Source organism: Rutidosis leptorrhynchoides, chromosome 1 (genome assembly GCF_046630445.1).
Source record: "Rutidosis leptorrhynchoides isolate AG116_Rl617_1_P2 chromosome 1, CSIRO_AGI_Rlap_v1, whole genome shotgun sequence".
Lineage (NCBI taxonomy): Eukaryota > Viridiplantae > Streptophyta > Magnoliopsida > Asterales > Asteraceae > Rutidosis > Rutidosis leptorrhynchoides.
Genome location: NC_092333.1, coordinates 401,098,336 through 401,119,541, shown reverse-complemented (window position 1 = coordinate 401,119,541; position 21,206 = coordinate 401,098,336). Strand labels below are relative to the sequence as shown.

At 36.6% G+C, this 21,206-nt stretch overlaps 2 protein-coding genes across 2 annotated transcripts; one reads left to right on the top strand and one right to left on the bottom strand.

Moving 5' to 3' along the window:
* Nucleotides 1–394: 394 nt before the first annotated feature.
* LOC139871537 (protein TIFY 5A-like) lies at nucleotides 395–2,788 on the top strand. The gene is made up of 3 exons (XM_071859240.1): nucleotides 395–495; nucleotides 607–712; nucleotides 2,412–2,788. The coding sequence occupies exons 1-3, from the start codon at nucleotides 416–418 to the stop codon at nucleotides 2,628–2,630; spliced, it is 405 nt and encodes a 134-aa protein (XP_071715341.1). The 5' UTR covers nucleotides 395–415; the 3' UTR covers nucleotides 2,631–2,788.
* Nucleotides 2,789–2,856: 68 nt separating this feature from the next.
* LOC139871546 (cell division cycle protein 27 homolog B-like) lies at nucleotides 2,857–10,097 on the bottom strand. Its single transcript, XM_071859254.1, has 16 exons — nucleotides 9,984–10,097; nucleotides 9,243–9,391; nucleotides 8,765–8,837; nucleotides 7,952–8,061; nucleotides 7,783–7,829; nucleotides 7,514–7,611; nucleotides 7,108–7,412; nucleotides 6,826–6,984; nucleotides 6,000–6,437; nucleotides 5,592–5,657; nucleotides 5,316–5,435; nucleotides 5,133–5,209; nucleotides 4,921–5,040; nucleotides 4,356–4,575; nucleotides 3,362–3,643; nucleotides 2,857–3,276 (listed from the first exon to the last, which is right to left on the bottom strand). Exons 2-16 carry the CDS (start codon nucleotides 9,345–9,347, stop codon nucleotides 3,226–3,228), a joined length of 2,271 nt encoding a protein of 756 aa, XP_071715355.1. The 5' UTR covers nucleotides 9,348–9,391; nucleotides 9,984–10,097; the 3' UTR covers nucleotides 2,857–3,225.
* Nucleotides 10,098–21,206: the final 11,109 nt, after the last annotated feature.

The window sequence follows — 21,206 nt, the reverse complement described above, 5'->3', positions numbered from 1 at the left end:
TTAGTTTTTTATGATTTAGTTAAGCAAGGAAGGTTTTTTGCTATATTGGTTGTGCTTTGGGGCTTATCTTGATGAATGTATTCTCATTTTGTAATATAGGTTTCATATTTTTTCAGAAAAAAAAATAAAAAATAGTAGACAAAGGTACAAGGAAAATACAATGGTGGTCGTTGTCAGGCTGTCAGAAGTCGACAACTTAGCCATGTAAGAGAAACGGAAACAAGAAAGTGAGTTGATGGAGAGGCGATATTTTTAAGGATATTAAAAATTTTAAAAACACGTTTCACACGTTTTTTTTCTTTAGTATACTTCTCGTATTATGGGTGTCTTTTATCTTGCCTTTAAAATGTTGGTTTATTTGTATTAATTTTCAACCAATATTCTCCATCTTTTGATTAATTTTCTTTATTTTAAAATGAGGAGAAAGTTTAATTTAACTCTCCGCCTTGTGCCACCGTACTTCGACCACCATCTCAACCGTCAACAACAACCCACGTAAGTCTTTTTTTATATACAAAATAGTTACGATATACGGAGTAATTACTAGCATTAACTATATATCTTTAACATTTATGGAGAAGTAATTTTGTGATGAAATGAATTTAGCGACGAAATGGATTTATTCAGTGAGAATGGAAAGCAGAACCAGAATCAGCAGCTAACGATTTTTTATGATGGGAACATTAGCGTTAGTAATGTTACTGACCTCCAGGTAAATTATATTTGATATTATGTAACTACTATACCGGTATGGTTTTCAAGTGTAAGTTCAAATTAGAAGTATTACTCAAGAAATTAGAAGTATTACTCAAGTTTTAGTTTTTCTCTATTTATTTGCTTCAGTTTTATTATTATTATTTTTTAGCATAACCTAAAACTGAATTAAACTGAATTTAAATTTAAAGACCGAAATTAAACGAAAAATTAAATATGTATTTGATTCAGTTTTGGTTAGAATAAAAAGTTATAGAAGCAATTCCTTTTATTTGCTTGAAAATAAGCGTTGTAAATCAATTTAAATACTCCATAGATGGTATGCGTGGAGTTTTGCTTGAATAATAGGGCGTTAATAAAAACAAAAGCGCAATTTAACTAAAATGATTATGAAAAATCGATTTTGAATTTGACATTTGTTTTTGAAATTGTTTTGTAATATAAAAATATAAATATATAAAAAAGTTCAACAAAAGCACCAAACACCGCAAAAAGAACAACAATTAAGTAATACTCCATAATAAAGAATAGAAGAAGATATTATTAGTTGAATTCGATTTACAGTTTTAACCGAATTTAGAAAAGCCAAAAATCAAACCGGAACCTAATTGAATACCAATTTAAATTTGGTTCAACTTTTAATCGGTTTTCATTTGGTTCGATTTTCGGATTTGATAGTTTAAAACCGAAACCTAATTGAATACCGAAATTTGATTTGATTTTTATCGGTAGTCATTTGGTTCGAGTTTTTCGGATTTGATGGTTTGGAACCAAAATTTATACCCCCCAAAATGAAATTTTGTACATAGTGAAAAATTGGCCAAGTTTAGTTGATTGACCTTTCTATGATATACACTGTTGTTATTATCGCCGGGAATTGTATTCTATTTCTAGTTGGAAGTTGCACCGGTCAACCCTTATTTCATTTCCCTCCTTTAATCAAAGGAATAGGTATCGATTCAGATGCGGGATTAGCCTTCGGTACGACCTCTTCGACTAATAGACTTGATATCGTTCCGTTCCGCTCATGATATGTCAGATTGTTGTAATTTCACTTATTTGTTATTATCATGGTTTTAGTATAAGGATTAACATATATGGATGAACGCCAACTTGCTTGTATTGTTTTCAAACAAATTCAATGTGGGCCAAGTGTTGCCAGCTAGTAATAGCCGAAGGCAAGAAAAGGGGGAAAGGAATGGGTGGGGGAAGGACAGTGAAATATAAAATAAAAATATGTTTTGAGAGTGTGAGATAGGTGGATGGGGAGTGGTCGAACAACAGCAGAGTTGAAGCGAGGACAATGAAAAGACACGTGTATTTTATTGGGAAATTGGTTAAGTAGCATGATTTTATAAAATTATACTCCATATGAATCATATGTAAAATACATTTTTAATAAATGTGATTAAACTGAATTTGATTTGAACCCCAGATATATCATCTAAAATCCCAACAGTTCCTTGCCAGTAAATAATTGATCGTAAGATTGTTTAGAAGGTTGTAAAATCGGTCATAAGATTGTGAATTGTTTATATTTCATATTAATGTTCATACAAATTATCTTTTACATAAACTTTTTCTTTGGAGCACGATCTTACGATCTCAATCCTAAAAAAAAAGTATACGATCTTGGGTGAGATCCAGATCTTAACAATACGCATCAGCTAATATCCTATAATGATTACGAAATGCAGGCAAGAGCGATTATAAAACTAGCAAGTGAAGAAATGGAATCGAAATGGAATACAAATACAAATACGACTCCAGGTTCAGCAACTTCAGAGCCATCTTCGCCATTCATGCTTTCACCATCTCTATCTCCGATCACTGAACTTCAGATGAAGAGATCTCTACAGAGGTTTCTTCAAAAGAGAAAACACAGGCTTCAAGCAACGTCTCCATACCATCAATAGAAACCAATCGCTCGGTTTTACATATATTTTCTCCCGAATGTAAATTAACACGTATTATTAGTACTCAGTCACTAGATTCAAATCTCAGTTTAACTTATTCGCAAACATCATTCAATGTGGTTTTTCTCATGTACCCGAAATGATGTGTGGGTTTTTACTACTGTACTTTTTTTTCGTTGCAATCGAGAATCAATAATATGTGAATGTTAATTTTTCTAGCAGCATCAAATTACATATTTTTGTCAATTATCACTATCTCAAGAAAATTTAGAGAAATTGTTAAAAAGATGAAACATATGAACGAGTGATGTAAAGGGATAACCAACGTTTATAAGGCCTTTCACCAACAGTTCAGCTACAATAATACATGCGTACGAGATCTATTTATCAACCATCAACGCTACATATATTCTTAATCTAACACCTATAAAACTGTAATATATGAAATGATCTAAAAAAAGATGTGCGGTACAGAAATGTGGTTTGAGCCGTCGTAGCAAAAGATCCCGATAAAAGCAGAGCTGTTTGGAGTGAAAGGTCGTCGGTGCAGATATTTTACAGAAATTGGGTTGAGTTTGCACTTAGCATACAAGCTCTATGAGCTATCATCCAATTCATCAGGTACAATTAATTTCTCAATGGCCGCCTATGGAATAGATACAATAACGTTGAAAGTGAGACACGAGTATTATTTTATGCATTTAGTTGACTAATAGAAAGGGGATGTTTACCTTTATAGTAGCAACATCGGTTGCAGAAGGCTTTAAATCCAAAGCTAGACCAAAATGAAGCATGGCCTTGTCATACATTGAGCGACGTTTGTATATCTTTCCCATTAACGCATACACACTACTTTCACGAGGAGCAAATTCTTTAAGATCTTCTAGAACTTGTAACGCACCATCAAAATCCTCTAAACTTACAAGAATGTTAGCCTTTTGATACATCGGAAGAGGGTTCATCTTATCAGCTATTATAGCCTTCTCCATCATCGCTAAAGCTTCTTCATTTCTCTAACAATTTATTTTAACAAGTTGAAGATAAATTTCAATGATAGAACGTGATAATCAAGATTTTGTCCCTATGGCTATTGGTAGTGGTCGTAAATATATGAAATAATTTCATTCTATTCTGAAACATGGGTTGTGTATGGGGTCAAAACAGCTTGTTTAGGTTGGGTCATAATCATAATGGGTGGGGCTGACCTGTCCTAAACCTTTTTGCCCTTTTAAGTAAATAGATGATGAATATATTATGAACATCAACAAAGAATATATTATAAATTTATAATAATCTAACAGTTATATATATGAAGCAAATTACTAGGATGCTAACACTTGGGACAACTTTTAAACTTTTTATTATAGTTAAATTTATTTAAAGAAATGATGGTTCAAACAATTTTCACATGATTTTGTTCACACACACACAAGATAGACCAATGAAATATGGAGTGAGAAAGATGAGAGATAAAATTAAATTGTTGTGATTGGTGGATATAATTCGTCATTGAGGGAAATTATTTGTGTAAAAAATGTGTGGGTGTACCGTGTAGCATCTCTTTTAATTATATATATAGTTCTACACTTTTACCCATTTGACCCAATATATCAACAATATATAACCCATATCCAATGACATGAAATTGACTATGCAGTAGTGAATTAGTGATGATAGCTACTCTTAATTAGGATTTTCAGGATCAAGAATTAGATATGATAATACCTTCAATGCATGCAATGAGGTGCCAAGATAACACATTATGACAGAAGATCGAGGGTTTATTTGTAAAGCTCTTCGAAAGTGATGCTCTGAGAACTGGTATTTCTCCTGGCGAAGATATATCATTGCAAGTCCATACCAAGCGTTATAATGTCTTTCATCAATCTGAAGGGCGTTTTGGTAACTCCGTATTCCATTCTCGAAATCCTCCAATGCCACATATCTGAAATTAAAAACATATTCATGTACAGACCAACCAGGGACTAGATATAATGTTGAAGAAGAGGGAAGATTCCTAAAATCGCTACTCGGGGAGTACTTGGTCCGGAATTTGTTGGGAGTACTCGAAGGTTGACCAAGTATGACTTTGACCAATTTTGACCAAGTTTTAACCGTTTTGACTGATTTTCCGAGTATATCCGAGTTTTGGCCGAGTTTGACAGAGTAGACTCGAGTTTTGACCGTATTTGGCTGAGTTTGACCGAGTAATCGGAGTAATTGGACCGAGTAATCGGGAGAACAGGGAATCATAATGCTGAAATTTTGAAATGAAAAGGGAAACACATACTCATGACCACAAAGGGTGTGCGCGTAGGCGAATCTTGAATTTAGCTGCACAGCTCGTTGAAAGTTCTTGAGAGCAGTTTCATGGTCTTTCTGCAAGCTATAGCAATTTCCAATAGCACACCTACCACATTTGGATAACAAAAAGTAGAAGGTGAGACTAAAAAACCTATATTTGCAGAGCATCCTTCATATTTTATATTTTAGAATGCTTACCATGACTGAGGGGCTAATCGGTCCGTTGATATGAGCTCCTGTGCCAAGTAGCTCAATCTCATATCCTCCTTTAAGTGCTAAAAACATAAAAGATCAAAGATTAGGGAAAACTAAATCAGCATATATACAAAATTGCCACAGCACAAATAATATTGTACAGAGAAGGTAAGTACAAAAGCTCACATATAAAACAGTAGAATATATATCCATTCCTTCTAAGCTATAAGGAGTAGCCAACCGAGCATTGCAAAAGGCACGTTCAGCTTCTAAGTAGTCAACTAATTCAAAATGCGCTTTTCCAACCTAAATTTAAGTTGTCGCAATGCAGTAAAGTCGGAAATCCATTAATTTCAACATAAGCATATTATAAAGTAATAGTACGAAAAAAATAAGGAAATATTTACATAAGGAACATGAGACATAGCACGAGTTACACCACTAACATAAAAGTCATTTTACCTGGGAGAGTACCCAGCCTGTGTTATAATGCTTATATGGAAGCTGCAGAAATACATCAAGTGCTTCCTGTTTGATGATAGTCGATGATCAAAAAAAGAACTTCAAACAGCAAAAATAGTAAAGTTACATTATTATTATTTTTATTTTTATTTTTTTTTTGGGCAGAAAAGTAAACCGCACAAGAACGGTGCTGAAAACGAACCACAAATTTGAAAGTATCTGAACCAAGACTATAAACATATAGTAATGGTTCAAATGAGAGAGAACCAAGACTAGAACCAGCTTTTGTAACAATCTGAACCGAGTATACAGGTTCTTATTCAGTACAGTTCCGGTTCAATTTACTAGTTTTAAAGTTTGGCCGGGTTTTGCACAGTCCAAGTTATTTTACCAGTCATTTCACAATACCTTACACCGGTAAAGGCAAGAAAGTCTGTAACCTTCGCCCAGAATTTTTAAAAGGGATAAAACTTCTGAAGCACCAGTAGCAACTTTGGATACACTCAAGGGAGCCCGAACCATTGGCATCATTGAACCATCACGTTCACAAGATCTAGTATCAGGAGACGGGGATGAACCAGAAGTAGTTGTAGTATTTGACCGAACGTCATCAAGCTCAGATCGATTTTGACTTTCATGAAGATTTTCAGTTGACAGAGATGGTCCTTTTCTAACTGTAACCGAACGATATGCTGCAGAGCCTAACTTGGATGTAGGATATTTAGAAGAGTTATTTGTTCCGTTTACAGTTACATTGTTACTAGTTGAATTTGTAACAGAACCCATTTCTCCTGCAAGTCTGGTGCTTCTTCTAGGACCAGAATCAGAGAACAATCTTCCTGATATCTGGTAAACACAAAAACATTACCAATGATTAACATTTTTAAGGGTGGCAAAACGGATCAAAACTTGCTAGGGTCATACGGGTCATTATTGGTAGTTGAAAGGTTTTGCTGCTTAAATTAGTAGGTCAAGTATAACTACAAAAACTATATTGTTGCAGTAATAATAAAATAAATTAAGTGGCTTTATGCATTACATATACACTTGCAGTAAATTTGTACCCATTTTACTCCTTTTATTTAAACAAAAAAGAATCATTTACAAACTTGACCCATTAGAGATAAAACAATAACCCTATTAATATGTAAAAGGGGTCGATCTAGCCAATCATGTGGATATAAATACAACTTGTAAACTGAAACTAATACAAACAATGTAAACAATTAATAACCTTTCTTAGCTTCCCCTCATCTACAAACTTTCTGCGAGGAGCTTGAATGGTAGTTTTCACAGTCGATCTTGGGGATGCATCAGCACTTGTAGAAATCGAGCTTGGACCATTTGGGAGCATATTTCTACAGATGAGTGGCGGCGGGCCCACACCTGACAGCTACAAAATACCATAATTTATTTATTATGTTAATAATTAATAATAACGTAAGGCGGGTTTGGATATATAATAGAAAAAAAATAACTTTGGAAGATGCAAGGTCAGCTTGGTAGCTATCTATACCTGGGTAGCCATTGGGGAAGGGGTAGTATAAAATGATAGGTTAGCGTGAACACCGTTATTATTGGCTTGGTTAGCAGAAAAAACTGAACCATTATTATGATTTAAGGAATTATCCTTAGCATTATTGCCATGCAAATGTCTTAGTTGTCTTGGGCTAACGTTTTCGGCTACTTGTCTCCCGGGAACTAGATTATGATCGTCAGTGGATGCCTGCAGCATGGGACCCACATCATGACTCGTGTACTGCTTTTGAATGCATACAAAAGCTGAATCCCCAAACACTGATATTGCTTCTCCAGCAGCTCCTGAAATATATGATAGAAAATGATGATATTTAGATAAATAGCACTGTTAAGTGTTAGCCAACAAAAGCACTAAGCCATTCAGGAAGAAAACACTGGCACACCTAATTTGCACAACTCTTCATACGCAGCCCATAACAGAGGATCTACTGATAATGCTTGGTTAAAATGATCAGCAGCACTTTTCAATTTATTTGTGCATCTGAAAGACATTATAATCCATGAATTTAAATATTATAATGTGTAACAAACCAAAATGCAAAGCACATATTATAGGACAACGGAAACGATACATCTAAGTAGATCGGAGAATGAGAATCGCGATAACCAAATTGATATCCGCTTAAGGTATAAGAAGATTATGGTTACATACCTGTATATAAGCCCTAAAAGATAATGACCGGCCGCACCATTTGGAACCTGAAAAGAAAAAGGAAATACAAAGTGGACTTTAATAATATCATTACTTGTATTATCGCTGAACATCATCAATCATTACTTTTAATAATAAAAATGCAAAAGAAAATAAATGAGTGACTTACCTCAGCATTAGGCTCATTAGATGGACATAATGCCATTTCAGCTTCATTCAAGAGATCCATCTGAAAGCATGATAATGCAAACAAGTATCTGGACAGAGGCATTTGTGTTCCTTCACATTAAATGAAAGAAAAAAAAAAGGACAATCAGTTCACTTATTAGACTCTGCAAATCTAAAAAATTAAGTATCAAAAATAAGGGGTAGCATTATTTGAGTCCATAACCAGTAACAGTCAAAATGCTAGTTGAACATATGAACATTGAATACATCAGCCATAGGCCTTCAGTACACAGCCGTACATAAATTCCCCAAAAGATAAAGGGGTTATGAATAGTAACCAAACATTGAGAGCAAACCTGTCATTTTACTTGTTAGAAATATAACAATTGGATTGTCTTATTGTTTAATAGTTTCATTTTTGTGATTTAATATCAATTTGTGAGATCTCAAAGCAGCTAAGTTTTAAGTTCTTTTCAATCGTAAAGAAGCAACACTTTGGAGATGCAAATAAAAATGATTAAAGAACGATTTAGTAATTTCAGTTGACCTATCGGATCACAATTAATCTCTTCATCAAGAGGATAAAATTAGTGCATTCAGCCAATGGATAGTAATGATGACAAAGGTCACCACCGTAACATACTTAAATCATATTGGCGCAAGCACCTAGTCACCTAGACACTTTGTTAGCAACATGAACGTTGATTGGCCCAGGTTCAAATATCATGAAACTTTTAGAAGATTCATCTACAAGTATGACAAGGACATGATACTACAATAACTTGAAGGAATAAACGGAACTGGTTGCACTTACCTTTCAAGATATGGTAAGCCGAGTAAGCTTGATTGCTTTGTAAGTAACATGTGGCTAACAATTGCAAGTTTGCCTGCATTGTCAAAATTAACATATCACTTGTAAGAAAGTGAAATGTGATAGGCTGATAGGTGCAGTGCGGAAACGAAATTATGAAGAAATACAGTTGACTTTTCACATAAGGCAACTTCATTAATGACAATTTACTTGTTTTGTTTAGCAAAAAAGTTATTAAATTATAAAATAAGCTAGCTTTTTATTCTCTATAAACTATAAATGTCTGCCAAAATTTCTCCGTGACTACATGTACACTATTCTTTGTTGACAAAGATTCAAATTTGTATAAAAGTACAATGAACAAGCCATCCTAATTGTTACTTATGAAAAGTGATTTTTTTTGTACAACACTACAATTACACAAAGAAGTATTAGATCTCGAAAAAACATAAATTAACGGATTTAAGAATAAATTACATACCTCGGAAGGAAACTCAGAGCAGAGGCGCTCACACATGAAAATAGCATTGCGATATAATAGATGCTTCAGACTGTTCTGTACACAGTCAATCAACACACCCTCCATAGCAAACTCACCACTAAAATAAGCCAAATTCTCTCAATTATTATCTGCTAAACCAAACATCATATATAGATATTAGCCACCAATAAACATGATCTCATCGATAAAATAAGGTGTTGTTTGTTTTTCGGTCTGCAGACCTTACTATGTCTTATGTATGCGCGCTCGCATACGTTTTTACTGCAAACTGTTTGTTTTTCTGAAGACATAAGATAAAATAATGTCTTATTCTGTTCGCATTCTCGCAAACTTAGAAATATGCTTCTAAGTGATGCAGACATGACTAAGTTATTTTGCAGACATAGAAACAAAAAGTCTTCAGTATTCGGCATACATACCGACCTTCCGACCACATATAGACATGGTCCGCAGATCTTCAAACAAAAACATCTTAAAAAACAAACACCACCTATGTCATACACATAGGCACTTTTCACAGAATATCTCAGAACCCTAGAACAAAAAATTGGACATCAAAACCCTAAAAATAAATCATCTTGCGAGCTATAAACAGTTCCTAACAGAACGACTTCATAAACGCGTGTAATTGGCGTGATGCAATTACTAGACGATAGATATAGATACATACATTATAAACAAAATTAGATTAATTGAGAAAAAAACAAAGACCTCGCATACCTGAAAGTGCGATGGCGGATTGAAAGTTGAAGTGAATTCAGATATAACGAATTATTATTAGTTGCATTACAATGAATTAATTCATTCGAATTCGAAAACTAGAAAAAAATTGAAAAATGGAATTGGTGCGAGATGCGAACACCGTGAGTGTGTGAAAAAACGAGAATGAAGAAAGAGGGATTCAAATTTTGATTGAATAAGGGCTTTTGGGGTTTTTTGAATTTTCACTCAATTATATATATTTTTTGCCTAATAATAACAAAAAGGTAAAGGAAGGGAACTATTACTAGCATAATCTAAATATTACTAGCATAAACTAAATATTGAAATTGAAAAAGTAGAATATAATAAAGGAGATAAAAGAAGAGAAACACTTCAAAAATATATTAGAGCACTCCGAACGTTGCCGTCCAGGAGCTCGGGACCGCCACCCTACTGGGCGTCGATGGCAGCGGTTAGCCCAGGGGGCCGCCCAGGCCATCGTCCACTTGATCATCCCTGCTTTCGTGCTTTTTGGTCAGATTGGAGGACGGGGAAGCTAGCCGTTGTATGATCCAACGGTCCATTTTTTGGCCGTTGGAAATTCAACTTTTTTTTCTTTTTTTAATTTCTCACCTTTATATATACATATATATACATTTTACACTCATACATCTCAAACATATACACATTTCATATACATTTCTATACTTTCTACTTCAAAAATGAGTTCTAAAAAAAATTCAAATAAAGGAAAATCAAAATAACGCACTCAAGTTCAAGAACGGGGTTCGGTCGAAAACGATATGTTGCAGTCTTTAATAGATTCTACGCAACAAACAACCGGGTTTTCTCAATTTGCAAACTCGAATCAATCTGCGCCAATGTTTACAAACATTCTCAACCCGAACCAACCACTTAATCAACTAATCGAGTCAATCGCTTTCTCGTAATCTTCCTTCAAAAACATTCCCTTTTTACTTCTTTCTTTTACACTAATAAAGGATTTCATTAATAATCAACGAACCATCCAAGATTTGACGGCCTTTAATAAAAAAAGCATTGCTCACCATTAATAAAACGATTGATCACACTAGAGAGTAGATTAGCAAGAAGCTTCGCCACAATTTTGTATTGGATTTCGATAAGACTAATAGGACGAAAGTCTTTTACAATCATGGTATCAATCTTTGGAATCATGGTTAGGAAACAGAATTTGCAACCTTTTGGGATGCAACCGGTGGTGTGAAAATTGTTAACAAAGCACAAATATCATGCTTAATCAAGTTCCAAAAATGTTTGATGAATCTGAAAGAAAAACCATCAGGTCCAAGGGCTTTATCGTCACCGCTACTCCACACAACAATTTTAATTTCACTCTCAGTAAAGGGAACCTCAAGCGACTGGGCCACATCAAAATGTAGGGGATGCAGATGGGAACTAGGATGTATGATCTTAACAGAATCCAATCTCTTGAACTTTTCTTGGAAAAGATAATGAAAGGTACCTTTGAATTGTTTAGGAGATGAAACCCACAATCCATTTGATAGTACTGCGGTAACAACTATTTGATTACATGTTCGGTTGACAACAGAGTGAAAAAAGACAAATTTTCTTCTCCATATATGTAACATCCCGATTTTCTTATATATGACTTAAGGTGCGTATTTTTACCTTGTAAACGTTTAATATTAACCGTGATCAATTATGTATAGTTTAAAGTGTTTATCGCGAAAGTTGTGTTATTTTCCTATATTTTGAAGCTCTTATGTTATCGCGGGTTATAAAGGTTGTGGGTATAAGTTCGATTGGTTAAAAGTGCAAGAAAATGTCCAAAAATCGAAGTCTAGAATGTGTGAGGCGCGCTTGTTAGGGTGTGAGGCGCGCACGTATGAAGAAAAAGTGACCAGTCAAAAATTACACTAGGTGCGCGGGGCGCACTTTCATGTGCGCGGCTCACAGAATTTACAATTGGTGCGCGGGGCGCGCATTATAGGTGCGCGGCTCACACAAATTACACTTGGTGCGCGGGGCGCGTATATAGTGTGCGCGGCGCGCACACCCCTGAATCAGCATACCTTTTTATTTTGTAATTTAAAAGAAGGGTATGTTAGTCTTTTCACTTGGTGGCCGGTTTTGGGAGTCAAAGGCTGGTTCAAGCTTATCCAAAACTCATTCTTCACATTTTCATTTAATTAAAATCAAATCTAGAGAGAGATTGAGTTTTAGAGTGAGAGAGCTCATTTTGGAAGGGAAGAAGGCCAAATCTTGTCCAAGTCCGAGTGTTAAAGTTGTTCCTTGCGTCTCTAGCTACATTTTGGTAGTCTTGGTAAGTCCTAACTATATGATTTGAGTTTTAATTGGTTTATGGTTAGGGTTTTGGCCACTAGAGACTTGTATGACCCATTTGGGGTTAAAATGGGTGAACTTGGGTCATGTGATGAAAGGAAAACCCTAAATAGATGTAATCTAGGGTTTGGTCTTGTTTAATGAGAATTTTAAGTGTAAATTGTGTTGTTAAGCATCAAGACATTTGTTTAAAGTTGAAAGAGATGTTAATTGGGTCATGTTAGACTAAGTTTGTAAGTGTGAGTGTTATAATGGGTCAAATGGGTAATGTTGACCTAGTTTGGGTGAAATGGGTATGAATTACCCTAAGTTATGTTAATTGAAGTTAGTAAACTTTAATTCACTAGCTTTAGTGATTAAATTTGGGTCTTGGCCAATTAAGGGCGGTTTTGGTGCGGTTGAGTCATTTAATGCGAATCGGGTCATTAAATGCTCAAGTATGTGTAATGTAGTTAATTCCACTAGTTGTGTAATTAAATGTGTAATTATGTAATAGGTACTTGCTTTGAAGCATTCGGAAGCATTAAATCACCACCGAGGTGTTAAGGTGAGTGGAATAATTATGCGTGTACGTATATAATGTATTTATTTGCGTAGTATGAATGTGGCATTGTCGCGGTGTTTAAGACACCACATTCTAAGTAACGAGTAGTATTGTCGCGGTGTTTAAGACACTACTCATGGTTGATTGACATGTGGTATTGTCGCGGTGTTTAAGACGCCACATTGTCATGGGAGTGGAATTGTCGCGGTGTTCAAGACACCACTCATTGTTTTGATTGACGTGTGGATTCGTCGCGGTGTTTAAGACGCCACGTTGTCATGAGGGTGATTTAGTCGCGGTGTTTAAGACATCACCCGGGGGAAATTAGTGATTACGCGGTGTTTAAGTAACACTAATGGATGTTATGAACTCCGGCGGTCTTTCGAGTACCGTTCCCTTGTATGATCGGGTAACCATGGATGTGTGAATGTGTATTTAGCATATTAAATTATGAACTATATGCTATTGTTGGTTGCTAGCTTCTTGTGAATTGTGGATAGTAGTTTATGCATGATGTTTGCATGTTTGTCGAATTGCTAGCTCGTATGAGGTATTTGTAAGTGATTGCAAGTAAGTAGGTTATATATGAACATGTATAATTATTGCATTCACTAAGCGCTAGCTTACCCCTCTCGTTGTTTATCTTTTTAGATGCAGGTGCGAATAAGGGCAAAGGGGTTGTTGGGCACTAGATGTCCCTTGATGTTGCTTGTTGAAGCTTTTGAAGTTGGCCTATCGTTTTGGGTAGTTTAGCCCCAAACCATGCTCGAAGTGTTGTTTGGATTAAAACTATCATTTTAATGGGTCGAACTTGTATTAAACTTAATTAATGGCCTTCGTGCCTTTTGTAAACATTTAGATTATTGTATGTTTTAAATGGAACTTGGGGAATGGTTTACATCGTTAATTGGCGCGTAAACGTGCATCATTAAAAAAAAAATTATTGCATGGAATACGGGTTGGGTTGTTTCAAGTGGTATCAGAGCATGGTCTAAGGGATTTAGGCGACTTGAGATAGGTGCCTAGACTTAGACCTTATTGTGTGTACGCTTTATGCGGGACTTGCAGGACTTTGGGTCTAATCGGGAATTATTAGTATTTTGGTTTATGTGAACTAACCTTGTGCTAATGGTTTTGTGTTGGGTTTAGCAATCATCAAGCGAGATGAACGTGGTACTAGCAAGTTAATGCGACGTGCTCGCGTAACAATGATTAGCTACCATTGTTACGGGTGCAAATCGTGTCAAACAAGTGATGTACGATGATTGTCGAGCAAGATGGGGTAGTGTGGTGTATATGTATATACATTCGTGTTAAGTCCTTTTGCTTCGTCATTTAATCCTTTTCGTTTTATAGAATGAAGACGAGAAATGGACCCGATGTTGATAACGGGGGTACGAGTGAGGACGTTGAGTTCACGGCCAAGGTTGAGGCCATCTTTAAACGTCAAAAGGCAGAGTTCCTCGAGGATGTTAAGAAAATGTTTCTAGATACGATTGACGAGCAATTAGTCAATGTAGTCAAGGAGCAAGTAAAGGCCGTTCTTCACGAAGATAATGTGGGAAGACGAGACTTTTACTATAAGAACTTCAAGGATTCTCAACCTCCCACCTTTGAAGGTGAAAGAGACCCTCTTAAGAGTGCCCGATGGATCTCCGATATGGAGGGGGCTTTTCGTACTTGTGAATGTCCTCTCGATAAGAAGACAAGGTACGGGTGTAGTATGTTGAGGGGCGATGCTAAATTGTGGTGGGACGCGAAGATCCAACTTTATGGCGAAGAACAATGCATGGAATTCACTTGGGATTAATTCAAGAAAGAGTTTTTAGATGAATACCGAACTCTGGCCGATCTTACTAGGCTTAAGGATTAGTTACGTTCCTTAAGGCAAGGGTCGATGGATTTGAACACTCTCAAATCCGTGTTTTTGTCCAAGACCCAATTTTGCCCGGAGTATGTCGGGAATGATAAGATGTTGAAAGAAGATTTCTATCAGATCTTGAATGATAGTTATCAAGAGAAGATAAGTGTGAATGTAGTGAAAAGTTTTGATGAGTTGTTTAACATGGCCAGAGGTTTTGAGGCACTTGTGTTGAGAAAAAGTGGCTTTACCTTGGGCAAAAAGAAGTTTGAAGCTACTAGTCAATCGAATTTTTCTAACAAGAAGTATAAGAAGGGCTCCGAGAGTGTTGGAAGCGTGAAGAAAGGTGCTTCGGGGGATTTTCCTTATTCTTGTCACAATTGTGGGCGAAGGGGGCATATGGCCCATGATTGCACCAAACCATCTTCTACAACCAAACTCACTTGTTATAATTGTGGTAAGGAAGGGCACAAGAAGCCGGAATGTCCCGATTTGAATAATGATAATGTTAAGAGGTTAGAGAAGGCAGCGGGTACGGCCCGGGGGCGAAACTATTTGATGACCAATGATGAGGCCAAGCATTCCAATGAAGTTGTCTCAGGTACTTTCATGGTTAATTCTAATCCGGCAAGGATATTATTTAATAGCGGTGCTAATTTGTCTTTTGTGTCGCCTCGATTTGTGCCTAAGTTAAATAAACCGCTAGTTAAGTTGAGTCATCCGGTAGAAGTTGAAATAGCGGATGGCAAGACGGCGCTAGTGGTTGATGTGTGTGAAAATTGTAATGTTGTGTTTGGTACCGAAACGTTTAAAATCGATCTCATCCCGATGACTTTGGGTGAGTTTGATATTGTTGTTGGTATGGATTGGCTCGATCGTTATAGAGCCGATATTGCATGCCATGATAAGTTCATTCATGTCAAGACCCCAAGTGGGGGAGAGTTGATTATTCATGGCGACAAACGAAGAAGACTCGTACCATTATGCACTTATGCACGGGCGCGATGTTTTCTCAAGAGTGGTGGTATATGTTATCTTGCTTATGTAGTTGATACTCGTGATGAGCCACCACCTATTCGTGAAATCCCTGTGGTTAATGAATTTGAAGATGTTTTTCCGGATGAGTTACCGGGTGTTTCGGCGGAAAGACAAGTAGAATTTCGCATTGAGTTGGTTCCGGGAGCTACTTCCATTGCTAAAACTCCTTATCGTTTAGCACCGACGAAAATGCAAGAGTTGTTAAATCAAACCCAAGAGTTGCTTGAAAAGGGTTTCATTCGACCGAGCTCCTCGCCATGGGGTGCTCCGGTCTTATTTGTGAAAAAGAAAGATGGAAGTATGCGGATGTGCATCGATGAAGAAAAAGTGACCAGTCAAAAATTACACTAGGTGCGCGGGGCGCACTTTCATGTGCGCGGCTCACAGAATTTACACTTGGTGCGCGGGGCGCGCATTATAGGTGCGCGGCTCACACAAATTACACTTGGTGCGCGGCGCGCGTATATAGTTTGCGCGGCGCGCACACCCCTGAATCAGCATACCTTTTTATTTTGTAATTTAAAAGAAGGGTATGTTAGTCTTTTCACTTGGTGGCCGGTTTTGGGAGTCAAAGGCTGGTTCAAGCTTATCCAAAACTCATTCTTCACATTTTCATTTAATTAAAATCAAATCTAGAGAGAGAGATTGAGTTTTAGAGTGAGAGAGCTCATTTTGGAAGGGAAGAAGGCCAAATCTTGTCCAAGTCCGAGTGTTAAAGTTGTTCCTTGCGTCTCTAGCTACATTTTGGTAGTCTTGGTAAGTCCTAACTCTATGATTTGAGTTTTAATTGGTTTATGGTTAGGGTTTTGGCCACTAGAGACTTGTATGACCCATTTGGGGTTAAAATGGGTGAACTTGGGTCATGTGATGAAAGGAAAACCCTAAATAGATGTAATCTAGGGTTTGGTCTTGTTTAATGAGAATTTTAAGTGTAAATTGTGTTGTTAAGCATCAAGACACTTGTTTAAAGTTGAAAGAGATGTTAATTGGGTCATGTTAGACTAAGTTTGTAAGTGTGAGTGTTATAATGGGTCAAATGGGTAATGTTGACCTAGTTTGGGTGAAATGGGTATGAATTACCCTAAGTTATGTTAATTGAAGTTAGTAAACTTTAATTCACTAGCTTTAGTGATTAAAGTTGGGTCTTGGCCAATTAAGGGCGGTTTTGGTGCGTTTGAGTCATTTAATGCGAATCGGGTCATTAAATGCTCAAGTATGTGTAATGTGGTTAATTCCACTAGTTGTGTAATTAAATGTGTAATTATGTAATAGGTACTTGCTTTGAAGCATTCGGAAGCATTAAATCACCACCGAGGTGTTAAGGTGAGTGGAATAATTATGCGTGTACGTATATAATGTATTTATTTGCGTAGTATGAATGTGGCATTGTCGCGGTGTTTAAGACACCACATTCTAAGTAACGAGTAGTATTGTCGCGGTGTTTAAGACACTACTCATGGTTGATTGACATGTGGTATAGACGCCACATTGTCATGGGAGTGGAATTGTCGCGATGTTCAAGACACCACTCATTGTTTTGATTGACGTGTGGATTCGTCGCGGTGTTTAAGACGCCACGTTGTCATGAGGGTGAATTAGTCGCGGTGTTTAAGACATCACCCGGGGGAAATTAGTGATTACGCGGTGTTTAAGTAACATTAATGGATGTTATGAACTCCGACGGTCTTTCGAGCACCGTTCCCTTGTATGATCGGGTAACCATGGATGTGTGAATGTGTATTTAGCATATTAAATTATGAACTATATGCTATTGTTGGTTGCTAGCTTCTTGTGAATTGTGGATAGTAGTTTATGCATGATGTTTGCATGTTTGTCGAATTGCTAGCTCGTATGAGGTATTTGTAAGTGATTGCAAGTAAGTAGGTTATATATGAACATGTATAATTATTGCATTCACTAAGCGTTAGCTTACCCCTCTCGTTGTTTATCTTTTTAGATGCAGGTGCGAATAAGGGCAAAGGGGGTTGTTGGGCACTAGATGTCCCTTGATGTTGCTTGTTGAAGCTTTTGAAGTTGGCCTAGCGTTTTGGGTAGTTTAGCCCCAAACCATGCTCGAAGTGTTGTTTGGATTAAAACTATCATTTTAATGGGTCAAACTTGTATTAAACTTAATTAATGGCCTTCGTGCCTTTTGTAAACATTTAGATTGTTGTATGTTTTAAATGGAACTTGGGGAATGGTTTACATCGTTAATTGGCGCGTAAACATGCATCATTAAAAAAAAAATTATTGCATGGAATACGGGTTGGGTTGTTTCAATATAAGAACCAAAGTTTCTTCTATTTTTGAACCATGTTCATAGTATTTTTTTTGTCCATATCTGAAAGGTCTTTTAGAATGGAAGATCTTTGTCTATAAAGATTTATGATATCACCCCCATTAAGCAGATCTTCGTCTAACGAATCTAAGGCAACTAGCTAACGTTCTTTCTCTTCACTACAAGATTCGGAATGCTATTTATACTAGATCTTAAGTCGAGACTTAACAAACTTAAGTTTTGTTTTGAATGCAATAAAAGGATTTGAATTATCGTATTCAGTCATGATAGTAGTATCCAACAAAGCCTCTCAAAGAACATCATCAACACCTTTAATTAGAAACCAGAAACCAAATAATTTAAACGGAGAGGGGCCATAATTCAACTGATCTATAAAGATCATAATTGGGAAATGATCGGACCATAAATTGGGCAATGATCGGACCACAAATTAGGGAGAACTCACCCAGCTAAATCCGGGCACGAGTCAATGAACCTCATGGAAAGAAGGAAACTGTCTAATTTAGCTATGCTATCACAAGAGTTACTAGACTGTGTAAATGGTCATCCCCTAATAGAAGGTCAACCAGACCCGAAGATGATATAAAACCATTAATGTTGTTAGCAGTTAGAGGACAAAATGATGTCGTTTGTCTTTCATGAGCTGCCCGAACCATGTTAAAGTCTCCGACAAGAATGTAATCACCCGCATTATTCGCCATAAAATCATTCAAGAATGACCGTAAACTAATTTTATTGTATCTCTCTTGAGGTGCAAACGCGTTAATAAGGAAATAACAAGTAGAGATGTTTGGTTGATAACCTTCAGCAATGAGAATGTTAGCAAATGATATTGTAGAGGATCTAGGACCTTAGATTAAACGTTGTATCTAGATTAAAGGCGGAAAACAATAACCTAGAGTGAATCAAATACTAGTTTCACTTCGGGATCAATATAACCAATGAAATATTAATAGAATCGACACCTAGATGAGTGTATTCGGTTGGGGTATGGTCTGGGACTATGATCACAGCAATAAACGACAGCTAGAGGGTGTAGGGTGTGTAACCTAACAATGATACCCAAAACCCGTATTTATATATAATCACAGTGACCATCGGCCAGTGGTCTCTGACCTACGGCCGATGGTGATAGTCCCTCGACCGATGGTCTCTACCATCGGTCGATGGTCTGAGCAGCCAACCAAACTGCTCGAACCATTTCACGTGATTATATTAAACAATCCAAACACAATGTATTAATGACGTAGTCCTTACACGACTAAAATAGAAAATACAATACGAATAGAACTTATTACATCATAGAACTCGGGATTATGCACCAACAAACTCCCCCTAAGTCCTAGTTCTATATCAAAAAAAATCTTCAGTCGTCATTCAATTCATTCGTACGGATCGATCACCATATTGTTCTAGTAACACAGCTTAGCTACTTTCACATACTGTTCAGCCTGCATCTTATTCTATCGTCGATAGAGCATACGATTATAATACAACGTAAAAATATCAGCCTCGGTACAATTTCGCAGCCAAATCGGATCCAATACACGAATGCATTCAATATCATTCTCATTCACCTTATCAAGCACAATCACAGCTTCTTCTGAACGATCATCATAAAACCACCATCTGAACCTCTAACTCCAATTTTGTGGCAATTTCCTCAATGGTACCTTCTTCATAGTCTTTGCCCGCTTGTACTTTACAATTCTTCGAGATTCACCAGTTCTAAGATTAACTTTGTAACTGATCCTAGGAAACTGTGGCCTAAAACTGTCACGGCCCTACTTTTTCCGTTATCTTTTTCCGTTAATTATTTAACGACTGTTAACTGTTAGTGTGCCACGTCATTTCTATGACCTATATTATTATTTTTGTAATAATATATATATATATAATAATTATTATGTGTTATGTGAATATATGTATTCATATTTTACTTTATACGTTTCTACGTCTCGCGGATTTCCATCCGGCGAATCTTTTCGGTTTTTAAACCAACGGTCGAGCTTTCGGGATTTTTAAATCCTAAATATTTTAAATATGATTTTTTGTGATCATATTATTATTAGGTGTATTTATATTTATTTTTCGTCGCGCGTTTGTTATCTTTCCGGATTTTTAATCGCGTAAGCGTGTTTTCGCGTTTCGGGATTCGTTCGGGCTTTCGGGCCATAAGGAATTCTTCATTTAACAAATTTGGGCTAGTGGGGCCCACCCCACACACCCCATTCGGCCGAACCAAAGGGGAGGGGAGTACCCCCTTTGTTTTTCATTTTTTCTCATTCATTTTCATTTTATCACTTTGCATTCTTAAACCTAAAAATCTATTTTTGCTCTCTCCTCTCCTCTCCTCCCTCTTGTGCCGTCGCCACCACCACCATACATCACCAAAATCATCACTTTTTATTGCTTGGATCATCAATTGGCTTGCATAATCGGATTCCTCTCGTCTTTCTCTACGCGATTACATACTTTGATTCTCGATTTGGGTATAAACCCTAACCCTAAAACTTTTCATTTTTATTTATATTTCTGTATTTTGAGTTTATATTATTAGTATGATGTATATTAGTTGTTGTAATGTTGTTTGGATGCGTAGAATTACTCGTTTGCATATGTTTTCGGTTTGTAAATTTTGGACAACAGTTTGATTCGTGTTTTCTGACTTTGTAACTGATATGAATGTTAAAATAAAGTACATAAATGAGTTCCTCTCATCAAGACATTAATTTTAGACTCCGGATTCATGTCGTTTCGATTCCCGGAGCCCTAGATATGCTTAATTTGATTTTTGTTAAAGATTGAAAGGTGTTCTTGGCATGAACAAGGTTGGGTCCGACTTTGTGACCATCCTTGGTGTCTTTAGGGTGTGTCATTTGGTTAGGACTTGTGGTGGGATGAATTTTCATGTTCGGGTCACCTAAATCCGAGCCACGGTTCACCCGTTGTGCCCGAATTACTGTTTTGAGTAAATTGATTTCCCAAATGTTGTCATGGCTGATATCCACGACCTAGGGATTTTTCTTGGAGTGTTCTTGAGTTCATAATTGTGTCGGGTGGTTTGAGTAGGTGAAGTTGCATATGTGGCTTGCCCGAAACCGACACCCGGGGCTCAAGATACGACCCGATGAACTTTTAAACTTAAGACTT

Coding starts and splice junctions, on each gene's coding strand:
- LOC139871537 (XM_071859240.1), top strand. CDS start 416: ATGAGGAGAAAGTTTAATTTAACTCTCCGCCTTGTGCCACCGTACTTC. Junction 496..606: donor AACCGTCAACAACAACCCAC/GTAAGTCTTTTT, acceptor AAATGAATTTAG/CGACGAAATGGATTTATTCA. Junction 713..2,411: donor GTAATGTTACTGACCTCCAG/GTAAATTATATT, acceptor TACGAAATGCAG/GCAAGAGCGATTATAAAACT.
- LOC139871546 (XM_071859254.1), bottom strand. CDS start 9,347: ATGGAGGGTGTGTTGATTGACTGTGTACAGAACAGTCTGAAGCATCTA. Junction 5,210..5,315: donor TATATTCTACTGTTTTATAT/GTGAGCTTTTGT, acceptor TTATGTTTTTAG/CACTTAAAGGAGGATATGAG. Junction 3,277..3,361: donor CCGATGTTGCTACTATAAAG/GTAAACATCCCC, acceptor TCTATTCCATAG/GCGGCCATTGAGAAATTAAT.